The 20,073-nt window shown below is 49.6% G+C and overlaps 1 protein-coding gene across 1 annotated transcript; it reads right to left on the bottom strand.

Moving 5' to 3' along the window:
* Window positions 1-308: 308 nt before the first annotated feature.
* Window positions 309-18,120, bottom strand: LOC115073681 (endonuclease domain-containing 1 protein-like). The gene is made up of 2 exons (XM_029572297.1): window positions 17,812-18,120; window positions 309-4,640 (listed from the first exon to the last, which is right to left on the bottom strand). The coding sequence occupies exons 1-2, from the start codon at window positions 18,118-18,120 to the stop codon at window positions 4,104-4,106; spliced, it is 846 nt and encodes a 281-aa protein (XP_029428157.1). The 3' UTR covers window positions 309-4,103.
* Between the last annotated feature and the right edge of the window lie 1,953 nt (window positions 18,121-20,073).

The raw sequence follows: 20,073 nt of genomic DNA, 5'->3' as shown, positions 1-20,073 counted from the left end.
GAACATGAAATTCTGGGGCTTCGTCACCATCACACACAGATAAGGAGAGAACATGAAATTCTGGGGCTATGTCACCATCACACACAGGTAAGGAAGAGAACATGAAATTCTGGGGCTTCTTCACCATCACACACAGATAAGGAGAGAACATGAAATTCTGGGGCTATGTCACCATCACACACAGGTAAGGAAGAGAACATGAAATTCTGGGGCTTCGTCACCATCACACACAGATAAGGAGAGAACATGAAATTCTGGGGCTATGTCACCATCACACACAGGTAAGGAGAGAACATGAAATTCTGGGGCTTCTTCACCATCACACACAGATAAGGAGAGAACATGAAATTCTGGGGCTATGTCACCATCACACACAGGTAAGGAAGAGAACATGAAATTCTGGGGCTTCGTCACTATCACACACAGATAAGGAGAGAACATGAAATTCTGGGGCTTCGTCACCATCACACACAGGTAAGGAAGAGAACATGAAATTCTGGGGCTTCGTCACCATCACACACAGATAAGGAGAGAACATGAAATTCTGGGGCTTCGTCACCATCACACACAGGTAAGGAGAGAACATGAAATTCTGGGGCTTCGTCACCATCACACACAGGTAAGGAGAGAACATGAAATTCTGGGGCTTCGTCACCATCACACACAGATAAGGAGAGAACATGAAATTCTGGGGCTATGTCACCATCACACACAGGTAAGGAAGAGAACATGAAATTCTGGGGCTATGTCACCATCACACACAGGTAAGGAAGAGAACATGAAATTCTGGGGCTTCGTCACCATCACACACAGGTAAGGAAGAGAACATGAAATTCTGGGGCTTCGTCACCATCACACACAGGTAAGGAAGAGAACATGAAATTCTGGGGCTATGTCACCATCACACACAGGTAAGGAAGAGAACATGAAATTCTGGGGCTATGTCACCATCACACACAGGTAAGGAAGAGAACATGAAATTCTGGGGCTTCGTCACCATCACACACAGGTAAGGAAGAGAACATGAAATTCTGGGGCTTCGTCACTATCACACACAGATAAGGAAGAGAACATGAAATTCTGGGGCTTCGTCACCATCACACACAGGTAAGGAGAGAACATGAAATTCTGGGGCTTCGTCACTATCACACACAGATAAGGAAGAGAACATGAAATTCTGGGGCTTCGTCAATATCACACACAGGTAAGGAGAGAACATGAAATTCTGGGGCTTCGTCACCATCACACACAGGTAAGGAAGAGAACATGAAATTCTGGGGCTTCGTCACCATCACACACAGATAAGGAAGAGAACATGAAATTCTGGGGCTTCGTCACCATCACACACAGATAAGGAGAGAACATGAAATTCTGAGGCTTCGTCACCATCACACACAGGTAAGGAAGAGAACATGAAATTCTGGGGCTTCGTTACCATCACACACAGATAAGGAGAGAACATGAAATTCTGGGGCTTCGTCACCATCACACACAGATAAGGAAGAGAACATGAAATTCTGGGGCTTCTTCACCATCACACACAGATAAGGAGAGAACATGAAATTCTGGGGCTTCGTCACCATCACACACAGGTAAGGAAGAGAACATGAAATTCTGGGGCTTCGTCACCATCACACACAGGTAAGGAAGAGAACATGAAATTCTGGGGCTTCGTCACCATCACACACAGGTAAGGAGAGAACATGAAATTCTGGGGCTTCGTCACCATCACACACAGATAAGGAAGAGAACATGAAATTCTGGGGCTTCGTCACCATCACACACAGATAAGGAGAGAACATGAAATTCTGAGGCTTCGTCACCATCACACACAGGTAAGGAAGAGAACATGAAATTCTGGGGCTTCGTTACCATCACACACAGATAAGGAGAGAACATGAAATTCTGGGGCTATGTCACCATCACACACAGGTAAGGAAGAGAACATGAAATTCTGGGGCTTCTTCACCATCACACACAGATAAGGAGAGAACATGAAATTCTGGGGCTTCGTCACCATCACACACAGGTAAGGAAGAGAACATGAAATTCTGGGGCTTCGTTACCATCACACACAGATAAGGAGAGAACATGAAATTCTGGGGCTTCGTCACTATCACACACAGATAAGGAGAGAACATGAAATTCTGAGGCTTCGTCACCATCACACACAGATAAGGAAGAGAACATGAAATTCTGGGGCTTCGTCACCATTACACACAGGTAAGGAAGAGAACATGAAATTCTGGGGCTTCGTCACCATCACACACAGGTAAGGAAGAGAACATGAAATTCTGGGGCTTCGTCACTATCACACACAGGTAAGGAAGAGAACATGATATTCTGGGGCTTCGTCACCATCACACACAGATAAGGAGAGAACATGAAATTCTGAGGCTTCGTCACCATCACACACAGGTAAGGAAGAGAACATGAAATTCTGGGGCTTCTTCACCATCACACACAGATAAGGAGAGAACATGAAATTCTGGGGCTTCGTCACCATCACACACAGGTAAGGAAGAGAACATGAAATTCTGGGGCTTCGTTACCATCACACACAGATAAGGAGAGAACATGAAATTCTGGGGCTATGTCACCATCACACACAGGTAAGGAAGAGAACATGAAATTCTGGGGCTTCGTCACCATCACACACAGATAAGGAGAGAACATGAAATTCTGGGGCTTCTTCACCATCACACACAGATAAGAAGAGAACATGAAATTCTGAGGCTTCGTCACCATCACACACAGGTAAGGAAGAGAACATGAAATTCTGGGGCTTCTTCACCATCACACACAGATAAGGAGAGAACATGAAATTCTGGGGCTTCGTCACCATCACACACAGGTAAGGAAGAGAACATGAAATTCTGGGGCTTCGTTACCATCACACACAGGTAAGGAGAGAACATGAAATTCTGGGGCTTCGTCACCATCACACACAGGTAAGGAAGAGAACATGAAATTCTGGGGCTTCGTCACCATCACACACAGATAAGGAGAGAACATGAAATTCTGGGGCTTCGTTACTATCACACACAGATAAGGAGAGAACATGAAATTCTGGGGCTTCGTCACCATCACACACAGATAAGGAAAGAACATGATATTCTGGGGCTTCGTTACTATTACACACAGATAAGGAGAGAACATGAAATTCTGGGGCTTCGTCACCATCACACACAGATAAGGAGAGAACATGAAATTCTGGGGCTTCGTCACTATCACACACAGATAAGGAAGAGAACATGAAATTCTGGGGCTTCGTCACTATCACACACAGATAAGGAAGAGAACATGAAATTCTGGTGCTTCGTCACCATCACACACAGGTAAGGAGAGAACATGAAATTCTGGGTCTTCGTCACTATCACACACAGATAAGGAGAGAACATGAAATTCTGGGGCTTCGTCACTATCACATATGAAGAAAAAAAGAGATCCTGGAAGTTTGATGCTTGGTCACCGTCACGCACAGAGAAGGTAGAGAATGGGGAATCCTGGGATTTGGTCACCATTACAATGGATAGGGAAGAGCACGGGTGCTCCCGGTGATCCATGGGTGTTCAGTGTTGGAAGAGTGAGAGGGTATGATCTGCTTTCATGTTTTTGAGAGTGAGGGGCATTATGTTGGAGGGGGATAGAGTAGGGTGCATAGATGTTAGATGGTTGTTTGGGGAACAACGTGGTATGAACTATTATTGTACTGAGGAATTAGAGCATATGATGTGTTAAGAGATTTTTGGAGCATGGGGTACTTGTGTGATGGGGCAGTAAGGGGGTATGGAGTGCTTGTATGTTGGGGAGGGGGTGCTTGATTTTCGGGGGGGGTGAGGTGCCTGAGCATTTGGGGAGTTAGAAGATATGGGGTGCTTGTGTGTTGAGGATGGGGTATGGGGAGTTCAGTTATGTAGGGTGCTTGAGGTTTTCAGGGAGAGGATACTGGTGCTTGGGTTTTTGTTTTTAGGAAAGTGAGTTTGTGTGTTTGGGGGTGTGAGATGGATGCATGTTTTGGGAAATAAGGAGTATGATGTGCTTATGATCTGGGGGAATGAGGAATAATATGCCTCTGTGTTTTGGGGGCAGCGTTCTACTTCTCAGATCTCAGCAGTGAAGATGGTGACCTTTTCACCAAACTCTGCTGCCAGAATCTCTTCCAGCTCTAACACCGTCTTTGCTTGCACATCGAAGGGGCTGGCGTTGCGCCCCAGCCTGGCTTCCATGCGCCGTCCTCCATTCTCCTGCCGGCAGTGGAAGGCACTCCAGAAGAAGCTGGGCACGTTGACTCGCTGGCGGATCCAGACACCCTGCCCCGGTGTGGCCCCTGAAGGGATGACCCCCGTCACCACGTGGGTCTCGGAGCAGGATGGCAGGACAGTGCTGCGGAGGAAGTTCTCATACTGATTCCAGGAGCCACTGTTCAGATTTGCCTCCTGTGGGGCCATGTTGGTGTAGGTGAAGGTGGCAATCTGTGCCTCACTGCTGTGGTGCTGACTGGGGTTCAGGTGACCACGAGTGAACCCCGAGTTCCTGTAGTCATTATTCACTGCCTGACTCTCTTCAATCTGCTCCAGATTGCTTTGGATCAGACTGGCAGAAGCCTGTGCCATATCCGGTCTCGCTATGCCTGCAAGCTGTAAGAAAAAGAGAGCCTGTATGTAATGAAGAACAGATAAATCAATAAATCTACCATCTGGGGTATTGATACTCAGGCACAAGGGAAAAAGCACAGGACTGTTTCTACGGCAAAGTCCATAAGCAAAGTACATCAAGCGCCACTGTCTGAATTTTCAAGAAAGCTCATCACCCAGTAAAAAATGTTACTAGCTGGAATTTCTATGGATTATCATAAGGATTGGGGATAACAGCACGGATCGGAAGTTACTACCCTTAATAGAAGGCATGGGGGTAACCTGCACGGAGCGGCAGTTACTGCCCTTAACAGAAACATGGGGGTAACCTGCACGGAGCGGCAGTTACTGCCCTTAACAGAAACATGGGGGTAACCTGCATGGAGCGGCAGTTACTGCCCTTAACAGAAACACGGGGGTAATCTGCACAGAGCAGAAGTTACTACCCTTAACAGAAACACGGGGGTAACCTGCACGGAGCGGCAGCTACTACCCTTAACAGAAACATGGGGGTAACCTGCACAGAGCAGAAGTTACTACCCTTAACAGAAACATGGGGATAACCTGCACAGAGCAGCAGTTACTGCCCTTAACAGAAACATGGGGGTAACCTGCACGGAGCGGCAGTTAGTACCCTTAACAGAAACATGGGGGTAACCTGCACGGAGCGGCAGTTACTACCCTTAACAGAAACATGGAGGTAACCTGCATGGAGTGACAGTTACTACCCTTAACAGAAACATGGGGGTAACCTGCACAGAGCAGCAGTTACTGCCCTTAACAGAAACATGGGGGTAACCTGCATGAAGCAGCAGTTACTGCCCTTAACAGAAACCTGGGGGTAACCTGCACAGAGCGGCAGTTACAGCCCTTAACAGAAACATGGGGGTAACCTGCACGGAGCGGCAGTTACTACCAACAGAAACATGGGGGTAACCTGCATGGAGAGGCAGTTACTACCCTTAACAGAAACATGGGTGTAACCTGCACAGAGCAGCAGTTACTACCCTTAACAGAAACATGGGATTAACCTGCATGGAGCAGCAGTTACTGCCCTTAACAGAAACCTGGGGGTAACCTGCACAGAGCAGCAGTTACAGCCCTTAACAGAAACATGGGGGTAACCTGCAGGGAGCGGTAGTTACTACCCGAGTCTGTCTACACTAAGGAAAACGAAATTATCAGGTAAGTAATTTCTCCATTTCCTAGCGTGTAGCAGATGGACTCAGGACCAATGGGATGTATAAAAGCTACTCCCGGACTGGGTGGGAAGCTGCCCGTGGTCCACTTAGGATAGCTCTTGCAAATGCTTTGTCCTCCCGAGCCTGAACATCCAGACAGTAGAATCTGGAGAAGGTATGGATGGAGGTCCATGTCGCCACCCTGCAGATCTCAGCAGGTGACAGCATTCTAGTTTCTTCCCAGGAAACCGCCTGGGCTCTGGTGGAATGGGCCTTGACCTGTAGAGGTGGTTGTTTTCCCGCTTCTACATAGGCCGCCTTGATGACTTCCTTGATCCAGCGGGCAATGGTTGCCCGCGAGGCCGCTTCCCCTTGCCTCTTCCCACTGTGAAGGATGAAAAGGTGGTCCGTCTTTCGTACTGGTTCCGACATTTCCAGGTATCTGGATAGGAGTCTGCCGATGTCGAGATGGCGCAGACTACGGGCTTCTTCCGACTTCTTCAAGCCGTCCATAGTAGGTAGTGAGATGGTTTGGTTAAGGTGGAAGTGTGAGACCACTTTGGGGAGGAAGGAGGGAACCGTGCGTAGCTGAATGGTCCCCGGGGTGAGTCTGAGGAATGGCTCATGGCAGGATAGGGCCTGTAGCTCTGAGGCGGCAAGCCGAGCACACAGCCAGCAAGAACACCGTCTTCAAGGTTAACAGACGGAGGGACAGGCCTCGGAGGGGTCTGAAGGCGGATCCCGCTAGGAATTCCAAGACGAGGTTGAGGTTCCACAGGGGCACTGGCCACTTTAGTGATGGGCGAATGTGTTTGACTGCTTTCAGGAAACGTGATACATCTGGGTGTGAGGCTATGCTGTCGTCCTCACTCCTGGAGCCGTAGCTTGACAATGCGGCCACCTGTACCTTGATGGAGTTGAGGGACAGACCCTTCTGTAGTCCATTCTGTAAGAATTCCAGGATCACGGGAACTTTAGAGGAGTGTGGCTTGACGTTATGGTCTTCACACCAGGCCTCAAAGACTCTCCAGATCCTTATGTATGTTAGATATGTGGAGAACTTGCGTGCTCGGAGGAGAGTATCTATTGCTGCCCCCGAGTATCCCCTCTTTCTCAGGTGGGCCCTCTCAATGGCCAGACCGTAAGAGAGAATTGAGCTGGGTTCTCGTGGAGGATGGGACCTTGCCGCAGCAGGTCTCTATGTGGAGGCAGGGGTAGTGAATTCCCTGCCAGTAGTCTTCTCATGTCTGCGTACCAGGGTCTTCTTGGCCAGTCCGGGGCCACCAGAAGAACTAGCCCCCTGTGCTGCTGAATCTTGGGAATGATTGCGCCCAGCAAGGGCCAAGGCGGAAAAGCGTATAGCAGGGTCCCCGGTGGCCAGACCTGTACCAGGGCGTCGACCCCCTGGGACTGCGGATCCCGCCTGCGGCTGAAGTATCTGGGTACTTGAGCGTTGGATCTGTTTGCTAGAAGATCCATGTCTGGAGTCCCCCACCGATTCACTATCATCTTGACGGCTGTGGGTGACAGCTTCCATTCTCCTGGGTTTAGACTTTCCCTGCTGAGGAAGTCTGCCGTGGTGTTGTCCTTCCCGGCGATGTGGACGGCGGAGATGTCCTGGAGATTTGCTTCCGCCCAAGCCATCAGAGGGTCTATTTCTAAGGACACCTGTTGGCTTCTGGTTCCGCCCTGCCGGTTGATATAGGCCACCGTCGTGGCGTTGTCCGACATTACTCTGACCGCTTTTGTCTCGAAGTCTGTGGGCGAACCGCAGGCAGGCTAATCTGACCGCCCGTGCTTCTAGGAGGTTGATGTTCCACCCCGCCTCTTCTTCGTTCCACCGCCCTTGGGCGGTTAACTCTTCGCAGTGTGCTCCCCACCCATGTAGGCTGGCATTGCGGTGAGCAGGGTCCAGGTTGGGGAGGATAGTCTTGATCCCCGGCTCATGTGGCTGGTCTGTAGCCACCACCTTAGCTGGGTCCGGACTCTGCCCGGTAGTGGTATGCATACGGTGTAGTTCTGGGACCGTGGACTCCACCGCGATAGAAGTGAGCGTTGTAGGGGCCTCATGTGGGCTCGCGCCCATGGCACCACTTCCAGTGTGGACGCCATTAGTCCGAGGACTTGCAGGTAATCCCATGCTGTGGGACGAGGGGCGCTCAGCAAGGTCTGGAGCCGGTCCCACAGCTTTGATCTCCTCGTGGGGGTCAGGCTGACCTTGTCTTCCTTGGTGTCGAATTGGACTTCTAGGTATTCCAGCGACTGCGAGGGCTGTAGGGAGCTCTTGTTTGTGTTGACTACCCATCCCAGGCTTTCCAGTAGAGCTATGACTCTGCTGGTTGCTTGGTGGGTCTCCTCCGGTGATTTTGCTCTGATCAGCCAATCGTCCAGGTAAGGATGAACGAGGATTCCTTCCTTCCTGAGTGTTGCCGCCACCACTACTATTACCTTGGTGAACGTCCTGAATGTACCCTCTTTCTTGGTTACGATAAAGTACATGGAGTAATGTCCAGTATTTGTTTCCCGTGTAGGTACCGGGGTTATGGCCTCGAGAGCCAGAAGTCTGGTCAGTGTCAGTGTAGCTTCCACTGCCGCCCTCTTGTGGGGGTCATGGCAGGGAGATTCCAAGAACTTGTCCAGAGGGGTTCGAAAGAAGTCCAGGTAGTACTCTTCTCAGATGATGGCTAGGACCCACTTGTCTGAAGTTATCTCGACCCATCTGCGGTAGAATAGGGTTAGCCTGCCCCCTATGGCTTCTTCCCTTGGATGGGTCGGCTGAATCTCATTGTGGGGTGCGGCTGGGGCCTGGACCCAAGCTGGTTCCCCTCTTGTTGTGTTTGTTCCGAAAGGACTGGTTCCTGTCCATAGGGCGGGGCGCTTGATAGTTGTTCTTGTAAGGGTTGAAGCGCTGTGAGCTTCTGCCTCTGGTGGGCCTGGGAAAGGGACGCTGGTTTCTCTTCGTCTTGCCTCCGGCAGGCGAGGTAATGGGAAGTCGCCCCATTTGTTGGCCAGTTTCTCTAGTTCGCTGCCGAAAGGAGGGATCCTTTGAAGGGCATTCTCGTGAGGCATGTTTTGGAGGAGGCATCAGCCGACCAATTTCGAAGCCAGAGTTGTCTCCTGGCTGCCACCGTGGACGACACTCCTCTGGCTGCTGTGCGCACTAGATCGGAAGCCGCGTCAGTGAGGAATGATAGCGCTGATTCCATTTCTTCTCCCGGGGTGTTGTTCCTGGCTTGGGATAAACAGGACATCAAACATTTTATTCCCAAATCAATTTGGCTTTCGGAAAAAACACTCAAGGGTAATATTGCTGATTTCATTAACTAACCACATCCTAAAAGGATAGGAGCCATGTTACTGATCCTAATAGACTTAGATGTTGTCATGCGAGATGCACGGAAGCAAGAGACGTCAGACTGGTTGCCGATTTTGCGCAGCCTTGCGCGACCCCGGATTTTATAAGATACGCGCGTATCTTATAAAATCCGGCCTACTTTTGCTTGCGCCGGTTGTGCGAACAAAAGTACACGCGCGCGTACTTTTGTAAGATCTACCCCAAAATATTGAGGGGTTCAGATCTTCTTGAATGTCATTTATTAGAGGAATTTCTTTTGTAAGAGATTGAACATTTAGTAGTAGAAATGTTCATATGAGACTTGGGTAGAATTCAGTGAAAGTTTTGTTTTTTATTATATTGGGATATATTAAATTCTGGTCGCCGCATCTCAAAAAAGATATAATTGTGATGGAGAAGGTACAGAGAAGGGCAACCAAAATGATAAAGGGGAATGGAACAGCTCCCCTATGAGGAAAGGCTGAAGAGGTTAGGGCTGTTCAGCTTGGAGAAGAGACGGCTGAGGGGGGATATGATAGAGATGTTTAATATCATGAGAGGTCTAGAACGGGTAGAGGTGAATCGGTTATTTACTCTTTCGGATAGTAGAAAGACTAGGGGGCGCTCCATGAAGTTAGCATGGGGCACATTTAAGACTAATCGGAGAAAATTCTTTTTCACTCAACGCACAATAAAGCTCTGGAATTTGTTGCCAGAGGATGTGGTTAGTGCAGTTAGTGTAGCTGGGTTCAAAAAAGGTTTGGATAAGTTCTTGGAGGAGAAGTCCATTAACGGCTATTAATCAAGTTTACTTAGGGAATAGCCACTAGAGATGTGAATTGGAAACGGCTCGGATTCCGGTTCCGATTCACATCATGGGGTTTTTTTCATCCGGTACAATCGTGGATTTGTTTATCGGCTGCGCCCGAGCCGATAAACAAAAAACCCACCCTGAACCTTTAAAACTAATCCTTTAGCTTCCCCCCCCCCCCTCCCAAAAAACATTTTACAGGTACCTGGTGGTCCAGTGGGGGTCCCGGGAGCGATCTCCTGCTCCCAGGTCGTCCTCCTGCTCCCGGGCCGTCGGCTGCCACTAATCAAAATGGCGCCTATGGCCCTTTGCCCTTACCATGTGACAGGGTATCTGTGCCATTGGCCGGCCCCTGTCACATGGTAGGAGCACTGGATGGCTATTTATAGGAGTTTATACAGGACATGGGAATCTGTAGTAGTTTACACTGCAGAGTATGGAATAAGGAGGGTATCTATAGGAGATTATACAGTACACTATATAGGACAGTGGAAATCTGTAGTAGTTTATACTGCAGAGTATAGAATAAGGAGGGTATATATAGGTGTTTGTACAGTGTAGAGGACAGTGGGTATCTGAGGGAGTCTATAGCAGCACTGTATACAGGAAGTTGAGTGTCTGTGGGAGTCTATAGCAGCAGAATACACAGGAAGGTGGGTGTCTGAGGGAGTGTGGCTGCGCAGTACACAGGAAGGTGGGTGTCTGTGGGAGACTATAGCAGCAGAGTACACAGGAAGGTGGGTGTGTGGGAGTCTATAGCTGCGTAGTACACAGGAAGGTGGGTGTGTGGGAGTCTATAGCAGCAGAGTACACAGGAAGGTGGGTGTCTGAGGGAGTGTGGCTGCGCAGTACACAGGAAGGTGGGTGTGTGGGAGTCTATAGCAGCGGAGTACACAGGAAGGTGGGTGTGTGGGAGTCTATAGCTGTGGAGTACACAGGAAGGTGGGTGTGTGGGAGTCTATAGCTGTGGAGTACACAGGAAGGTGGGTGTGTGGGAGTCTATAGCAGCACAGTACACAAGAAGCTGGGTGTCTGTGGCTGTCTATAGCAGCACAGTACACAGGAAGGTGGCTGTCTGTGGGACTCTATAGCAGCAGAGTATTAGAAAAGGAATGATGAATAAAACGGAAAATATCATAATGCCTCTGTATCGCTCCATGGTGAGACCGCACCTTGAATACTGTGTACAATTCTGGTCGCCGCATCTCAAAAAAGATATAATTGCGATGGAGAAGGTACAGAGAAGGGCTACCAAAATGATAAGGGGAATGGAACAGCTCCCCTATGAGGAAAGACTAAAGAGGTTAGGACTTTTCAGCTTGGAGAAGAGACGACTGAGGGGGGATATGATAGAGGTGTTTAAAATCATGAGAGGTCTAGAACGGGTAGATGTGAATCGGTTATTTACTCTTTCGGATAGTAGAAAGACTAGGGGGCACTCCATGAAGTTAGCATGGGGCACATTTAAAACTAATCGGAGAAAGTTCTTTTTTACTCAACGCACAATAAAGCTCTGGAATTTGTTGCCAGAGAATGTGGTTCGTGCAGTTAGTATAGCTGTGTTTAAAAAAGGATTGGATAAGTTCTTGGAGGAGAAGTCCATTACCTGCTATTAAGTTCACTTAGAGAATAGCCACTGCCATTAGCAATGGTTACATGGAATAGACTTAGTGTTTGGGTAATTGCCAGGTTCTTATGGCCTGGATTGGCCACTGTTGGAAACAGGATGCTGGGCTTGATGGACCCTTGGTCTGACCCAGTATGGCATGTTCTTATGTTCTTAGAGTACACAAGAAGGTGGGTGTCTGTGGGAGACTATAGCAGCGCAGTACACAGGAAGTTGGGTGTCTGTGGTTGTATTTAGAGTACAATTAGTACTGAGTCTGAAGAAATGTATGAGGGGAAAGCTGCCGCAGCTTGGTGAAAAGTCCCTAGGATGCCATCTCTGCTATACTCGCTTATCATTGCACCATGAAGTGGGGGTAGCAGCATTATCTGTTATAGTTCTCTTAATCCAACATAGCTCTCTGCTAATCCAGCATAGCTCTCTGCTTCAATGGCAGGGGAAAAGTTTCACAATTCACGCATATCCAGCATAGCTCTCTGCTTCAACAGCAGGGGGGAATGAAGAAAGGTGGATCTATATTCAGGCAACAATAAACAAGGACTGAATTACATAGTCTGAATAAACAGATAAGCATGGGTGCAGCTTGCTTATTGCGGTGGCTAATACCCCTAACTAATCAAGCTTGATATTTCACTTGGATGCAGCTCCAACACTGCTCTCTACATTAATGGCGCGGGTGGAAGGGAAATAGAATAAAAAAAAGGTTACTAAGAGCCAAGAGAAACAGAAAAGTATGTGAAAGAAAAAAAAGTGCGAAGCTTACTGGGCAGACTGGATGGGCCATTTGGTCTTCTTCTGCCGTCATTTCTATGTTTCATTTCATTTCTATGGATGATAGGATTGCCCATCCCAGCATGAGCCTGTGGTCACTGCGTGTCTGAGGAACTGTTACTGTATCACTGGGTACTGTAGTACAGACCTGCGTTTAGCAGAGAAATCACCTACCATTGCCTGCAGGTACCAGTTACAGGAGGAGATGTGCATCCCAGCATGAGCCTGTGGTCACTGCATGTCTGAGGAACTGTTACTGTATCACTGTGTATGTAGTACAGACCTGCGTTTAGCAGAGAAATCACCTACCATTGGCTCCAGGTACCAGTTACAGGAGGAGATGTGCATCCCAGCATGAGCCTGTGGTCATTGCGTGTCTGAGGCGCTGTTACTGTATCACTGTGTATGTAGTACAGACCTGCGTTTAGCAGAGAAATCACCTACCGTTGCCTGCAGGTACCAGTTACAGGAGGAGATGTGCATCCCAGCATGAGCCTGTGGTCATTGCGTGTCAGAGGCGCTGTTACTGTATCACTGTGTATGTAGTATAGACCTGCATTTAGCAGAGAAATCACCTACCATTGCCTGCAGGTACCAGTTACAGGAGGAGATGCCCATCCCAGCATCAGCCTGTGGTTACTGCGTGTCTGAGGCACTGTTACTGTATCACCGGGTACTGTAGTACAGACCTGCGTTTAGCAGAGAAATCACCTACCATTGGCTCCAGGTACCAGTTACAGGAGGAGATGCCCATCCCAGCATGAGCCTGTGGTCACTGCGTGTCTGAGGCACTGTTACTGTATCACTGGGTACTGTAGTACAGACCTGAGTTTAGCAGAGAAATCACCTACCATTGCCTCCAGGTACCAGTTACTGGAGGAGATGTGCATCCCAGCATGAGCCTATGGTCACTGTGTGTCTGAGGCTCTGTTACTGTATCACTGGGTACTGTAGTACAGACCTGCGTTTAGCAGAGAAATCACCTACCATTGCCTCCAGGTACCAGTTACAGGAGGAGATTCCCATCCCAGCATGAGCCTGTGGTCACTGCGTGTCTGAGGCACTGTTACTGTATCACTGTGTATGTAGTACAGACCTGCGTTTAGCAGAGAAATCACCTACCATTGCCTCCAGGTACCAGTTACAGGAGGAGATGCCCATCCCAGCGTGAGCCTGTGGTCACTGCGTGTCTGAGGCGCTGTTACTGTATCACTGGGTACTGTAGTACAGACCTGCGTTTAGCAAAGAAATCACCTACCATTGGCTGCAGGTACCAGTTACAGGAGGAGATGTGCATCCCAGCATGAGCCTGTGGTCACTGCGTGTCTGAGGCGCTGTTACTGTATCACTGTGTATGTAGTACAGACCTGCATTTAGCAGAGAAATCACCTACCATTGGCTGCAGGTACCAGTTACAGGAGGAGATGTCCATCCCAGCGTGAGCCTGTGGTCACTGCGTGTCTGAGGCACTGTTACTGTATCACTGTGTATGTAGTACAGACCTGCGTTTAGCAGAGAAATCACCTACCATTGCCTGCAGGTACCAGTTACAGGAGGAGATGTGCATCCCAGCATGAGCCTGTGGTCACTGCGTGTCTGAGGCGCTGTTACTGTATCACTGTGTATGTAGTACAGACCTGCATTTAGCAGAGAAATCACCTACCATTGCCTGCAGGTACCAGTTACAGGAGGAGATGTGCATCCCAGCATGAGCCTGTGGTCACTGCGTGTCTGAGGCACTGTTACTGTATCACTGTGTATGTAGTACAGACCTGCGTTTAGCAGAGAAATCACCTACCATTGGCTCCAGGTACCAGTTACAGGAGGAGATGTGCATCCCAGCATGAGCCTGTGGTCACTGCGTGTCTGAGGCGCTGTTACTGTATCACTGTGTATGTAGTACAGACCTGCGTTTAGCAGAGAAATCACCTACCATTGGCTCCAGGTACCAGTTACAGGAGGAGATGTGCATCCCAGCATGAGCCTGTGGTCACTGCGTGTCTGAGGCGCTGTTACTGTATCACTGTGTATGTAGTACAGACCTGCGTTTAGCAGAGAAATCACCTACCATTGGCTCCAGGTACCAGTTACAGGAGGAGATGTGCATCCCAGCATGAGCCTGTGGTCACTGCGTGTCTGAGGCGCTGTTACTGTATCACTGTGTATGTAGTACAGACCTGCGTTTAGCAGAGAAATCACCTACCATTGCCTGCAGGTACCAGTTACAGGAGGAGATGCCCATCCCAGCATGAGCCTGTGGTCACTGCGTGTCTGAGGCGCTGTTACTGTATCACTGTGTATGTAGTACAGACCTGCGTTTAGCAGAGAAATCACCTACCATTGCCTGCAGGTACCAGTTACAGGAGGAGATGTGCATCCCAGCATGAGCCTGTGGTCACTGTGTGTCTGAGGCACTGTTACTGTATCACTGGGTACTGTAGTACAGACCTGCGTTTAGCAGAGAAATCACCTACCATTGCCTGCAGGTACCAGTTACAGCAGGAGATGTGCATCCCAGCATGAGCCTGTGGTCACTGCGTGTCTGAGGCACTGTTACTGTATCACTGTGTATGTAGTACAGACCTGCGTTTAGCAGAGAAATCACCTACCATTGCCTGCAGGTACCAGTTACAGGAGGAGATGTGCATCCCAGCATGAGCCTGTGGTCACTGCATGTCTGAGGCACTGTTACTGTATCACTGGGTACTGTAGTACAGACCTGAGTTTAGCAGAGAAATCACCTACCATTGCCTGCAGGTACCAGTTACAGGAGGAGATGCCCATCCCAGCATGAGCCTGTGGTCACTGCGTGTCTGAGGCGCTGTTACTGTATCACTGTGTATGTAGTACAGACCTGCGTTTAGCAGAGAAATCACCTACCATTGCCTGCAGGTATCAGTTACAGGAGGAGATGTGCATCCCAGCATGAGCCTTTGGTCACTGTGTGTCTGAGGCACTGTTACTGTATCACTGTGTATGTAGTACAGACCTGCGTTTAGCAGAGAAATCACCTACCATTGCCTCCAGGTAACAGTTACAGCAGGAGATGTGCATCCCAGCATGAGCCTGTGGTCACTGCGTGTCTGAGGCGCTGTTACTGTATCACTGGGTACTGTAGTACAGACCTGCATTTAGCAGAGAAATCACCTACCATTGCCTGCAGGTATCAGTTACAGGAGGAGATGTGCATCCCAGCATGAGCCTTTGGTCACTGTGTGTCTGAGGCACTGTTACTGTATCACTGTGTATGTAGTACAGACCTGCGTTTAGCAGAGAAATCACCTACCATTGGCTCCAGGTACCAGTTACAGGAGGAGATGTGCATCCCAGCATGAGCCTGTGGTCACTGCGTGTCTGAGGCGCTGTTACTGTATCACTGTGTATGTAGTACAGACCTGCGTTTAGCAGAGAAATCACCTACCATTGGCTCCAGGTACCAGTTACAGGAGGAGATGCCCATCCCAGCATGAGCCTGTGGTCATTGCGTGTCTGAGGCGCTGTTACTGTATCACTGTGTATGTAGTACAGACCTGCGTTTAGCAGAGAAATCACCTACCATTGCCTCCAGGTACCAGTTACAGGAGGAGATGCCCATCCCAGCGTGAGCCTGTGGTCACTGCGTGTCTGAGGCGCTGTTACTGTATCACTGTGTATGTAGTACAGACCTGCGTTTAGCAGAGAAATCACCTACCATTGCCTGCAGGTACCAGTTACAGCAGGAGATGTGCATCCCAGCATGAGCCTGTGGTCACTGCGTGTCTGAGGCGCTGTTACTGTATCACCGGATACTGTAGTACAGACCTGCGTTTAGCAGAGAAATCACCTACCATTGCCTCCAGGTACCAGTTACAGGAGGAGATGCCCATCCCAGCATGAGCCTGTGGTCACTGCGTGTCTGAGGCTCTGTTACTGTATCACTGTGTATGTAGTACAGACCTGCGTTTAGCAGAGAAATCACCTACCATTGCCTGCAGGTACCAGTTACAGGAGGAGATGCCCATCCCAGCGTGAGCCTGTGGTCACTGCGTGTCTGAGGCACTGTTACTGTATCACTGGGTACTGTAGTACAGACCTGCGTTTAGCAGAGAAATCACCTACCATTGGCTGCAGGTACCAGTTACAGGAGGAGATGTGCATCCCAGCATGAGCCTGTGGTCACTGCGTGTCTGAGGCGCTGTTACTGTATCACTGTGTATGTAGTACAGACCTGCGTTTAGCAGAGAAATCACCTACCATTGCCTGCAGGTACCAGTTACAGGAGGAGATGCCCATCCCAGCGTGAGCCTGTGGTCACTGCGTGTCTGAGGCGCTGTTACTGTATCACTGTGTATGTAGTACAGACCTGCGTTTAGCAGAGAAATCACCTACCATTGCCTCCAGGTACCAGTTACAGGAGGAGATGCCCATCCCAGCGTGAGCCTATGGTCACTGCGTGTCTGAGGCGCTGTTACTGTATCACTGTGTATGTAGTACAGACCTGCGTTTAGCAGAGAAATCCCCTACCATTGCCTCCAGGTACCAGTTACAGGAGGAGATGTGCATCCCAGCATGAGCCTGTGGTCACTGCGTGTCTGAGGCACTGTTACTGTATCACTGGGTACTGTAGTACAGACCTGCGTTTAGCAGAGAAATCACCTACCATTGCCTGCAGGTATCAGTTACAGGAGGAGATGTGCATCCCAGCATGAGCCTGTGGTCACTGCGTGTCTGAGGCACTGTTACTGTATCACTGTGTATGTAGTACAGACCTGCGTTTAGCAGAGAAGTCACCTACCATTGGCTCCAGGTACCAGTTACAGGAGGAGATGTGCATCCCAGCATGAGCCTGTGGTCACTGCGTGTCTGAGGCACTGTTACTGTATCACTGTGTATGTAGTACAGACCTGCGTTTAGCAGAGAAATCACCTACCATTGGCTCCAGGTACCAGTTACAGGAGGAGATGTGCATCCCAGCATGAGCCTGTGGTCACTGCGTGTCTGAGGCACTGTTACTGTATCACTGTGTATGTAGTACAGACCTGCGTTTAGCAGAGAAATCACCTACCATTGCCTGCAGGTACCAGTTACAGGAGGAGATGCCCATCCCAGCATGAGCCTGTGGTCACTGCGTGTCTGAGGCGCTGTTACTGTATCACTGTGTATGTAGTACAGACCTGCGTTTAGCAGAGAAATCACCTACCATTGGCTCCAGGTACCAGTTACTGGAGGAGAGGTCCATCCCAGCATGAGCCTGTGGTCACTGCGTGTCTGAGGCACTGTTACTGTATCACTGTGTATGTAGTACAGACCTGCGTTTAGCAGAGAAATCACCTACCATTGGCTCCAGGTACCAGTTACAGGAGGAGATGCCCATCCCAGCATGAGCCTGTGGTCACTGCGTGTCTGAGGCGCTGTTACTGTATCACTGGGTACTGTAGTACAGACCTGCGTTTAGCAGAGAAATCACCTACCATTGGCTCCAGGTACCAGTTACTGGAGGAGAGGTCCGGTCTGGATGTGCTGGACTCCTCCAGGGTGTATGCTGAATAGATGGGCACACGTCGGGTTTCATCGTAAAGTGTGGCGTAGAAACAGACACCTCTGAGACGCTGACAGATGCGGGCAGTACTGCTGGAGTTCAGTCCCATGGGCTCTTCTGCCAGGTGGAAGGATCTGGCACATGCTGGGATTTCAGAGAAGCTTTGCACAACCTCACCCTTTCCAATCCAGGCAGCCACAACTATGAGAAGCAGAGCCACAGGTAGGGCAGCTTGTGCCATCCTTAACACTTGCACAGCGCTGATACAATCAGGAGCCCGTAGTAGTAATGAGCAGCATAGCCTCCGTGCAAGTACTGTAAGAGCAGTGCCTCCGTCCTCTGTGCCTGCAGCTGGGCTCCCTCCCAGGCCCTCAGCTTCTCTCCTCTCTCTCTATCTGCAGCTGGGCTCCCTCCCAGGCCCTCAGCTTCTCTCCTCTCTCTCTATCTGCAGCTGGGCTCCCTCCCAGGCCCCCTCATTCATGTAATAACATCTGCTGTAAGGTGATAAAGTTCTCATGGGCTGCCCCATGGCACTGCTCTGGTTTTGCACATCCATGGGTGCAGAGGCAGAATCCGTCCTCAGGCTAACTCCTTGCTGGTGACCTTTTCAATGCTTCCTCAGAGGTGGGACCAGTTGTAGAGGACTGGAGAGGGGAGGAGGTGCTTCCTATTCAGACAAGTGGAAGTGAGGAGCAGGCTGGGAGCCGCTGGCCAGGAAGTCTGACCCCGCTGGTGAGCAAATTCATGGAATCACGGAGAAAACAGAGGATGCAAGGCGGCACGGCTTTAATCAGATGAATCTTATCAGTTTCTGTGACCATAACGCTAGCTTTAGTGAACTTGGATTTCAGAGATGAGAGACTTATAAACAACCTGCGTGCCCTAGAGTGAGTGACTGGCGAGAAAGGGTAACGGTAAATGGAGTTCACGCGGAGGAGAGGGGCATTGCCTGCTGTGCTGTGCAGGCACTGAGCCTTGACAACATTTGTGCAAGTGATACTGGAAGGATCGTCTTTTTGTGGCCGACGGCAGAGTTTGCAATAAAAAACCCTGGCTACAATCAGATTTTACCATGGGTTTCACACGGGCGTTACAGAAAGTGGATCCAGCAGGATGCAAGTAGCTAATGACCTGCAAATAGACCAGGAACAAAAAAATGCACACCAAAGTTACAAACTGCACTTCTTATTTTGAGTCATGGTCCATTTGCACGGCAAACCTGCGCTAAAAAAAGATTCTCAACCTCCTGAGTTGCCCTCCATCCCTCCTACTTGACCCAATGTGGCAGTGCCAGGCCAAGAGGTCAGCCCAGCACGGCCTCCCTCTCACCTTAAAATAAAGTCGGGCCTGGCGGGCGAGGCAGGGTAGAATCAGCTCTGGCTGTGTCCTCCTCTCTCTCTCACCTTAAAAAGACTTAATTGGGGCCTCCTGTGCATTCCCTCCCACCCCCCAGAGCAGGTAGAGAAGGCATTACCTCCTGCGGCAGGGCTATTCCCTCACTGGCAGTCACTCTCGCATGTCTGGGAAAGGACCAAGCCCACAATTTCAGGAGTGGCCTACAGTTGGGCAGCTAAGATTAAATACTAAAAAATGGCCTGCAAAGTCCCAAGGAAAGGGTACAGCAGAGGGGGGTGAAATTCTTCTGAGGGGGTGCGTGTGTCTGATGATCTAAAAATGGCCAAACAGGTGGGTAAAGGATAGAAACAGGATGGAGTCAGTCCAGAGGGAGGTCACTGACATGCTCAGTGGTCTTCCTGCTAAACCATATGGGGATAGACTTAAAGATGTAAACATGCACACCCGGGAGGAAAGGTGAGATAGGGGAGATATGATAGAGACATTCAGATAGAAACAGGATGGAGGCGCTCCAGAGGGAGGTCACTAACATGGTCAGTGGTCTTCCTGCTAAACCATATGGGGATAGACTTAAAGATCTAAACGGGTGTGCATGTTTACATCTTTAAGTCTATCCCCATATGGTTTAGCAGGAAGACCACTGACCATGTTAGTGACCTCCCTCTGGAGCGCCTCCATCCTGTTTCTATCTGAATGTCTCTATCATATCTCCCCTATCTCACCTTTCCTCCCGGGTGTGCATGTTTACATCTTTAAGTCTATCCCCATATGGTTTAGCAGGAAGACCACTGACCATGTTAGTGACCTCCCTCTGGAGCGCCTCCATCCTGTTTCTATC

Source organism: Rhinatrema bivittatum, chromosome 1, assembly GCF_901001135.1.
Source record: "Rhinatrema bivittatum chromosome 1, aRhiBiv1.1, whole genome shotgun sequence".
Lineage (NCBI taxonomy): Eukaryota > Metazoa > Chordata > Amphibia > Gymnophiona > Rhinatrematidae > Rhinatrema > Rhinatrema bivittatum.
This window is presented reverse-complemented; position numbering and strand designations above follow the sequence as displayed.

Excerpts from the sequence above, each read along its gene's own strand:
- LOC115073681 (XM_029572297.1), bottom strand. The coding sequence starts at position 18,120 with ATGGCACAAGCTGCCCTACCTGTGGCTCTGCTTCTCATAGTTGTGGCT. Across the intron at positions 4,641-17,811 it reads ACTGGTACCTGGAGCCAATG|CTTGCAGGCATAGCGAGACC; the intron begins GTAGGTGATTTC and ends TTTTTCTTACAG.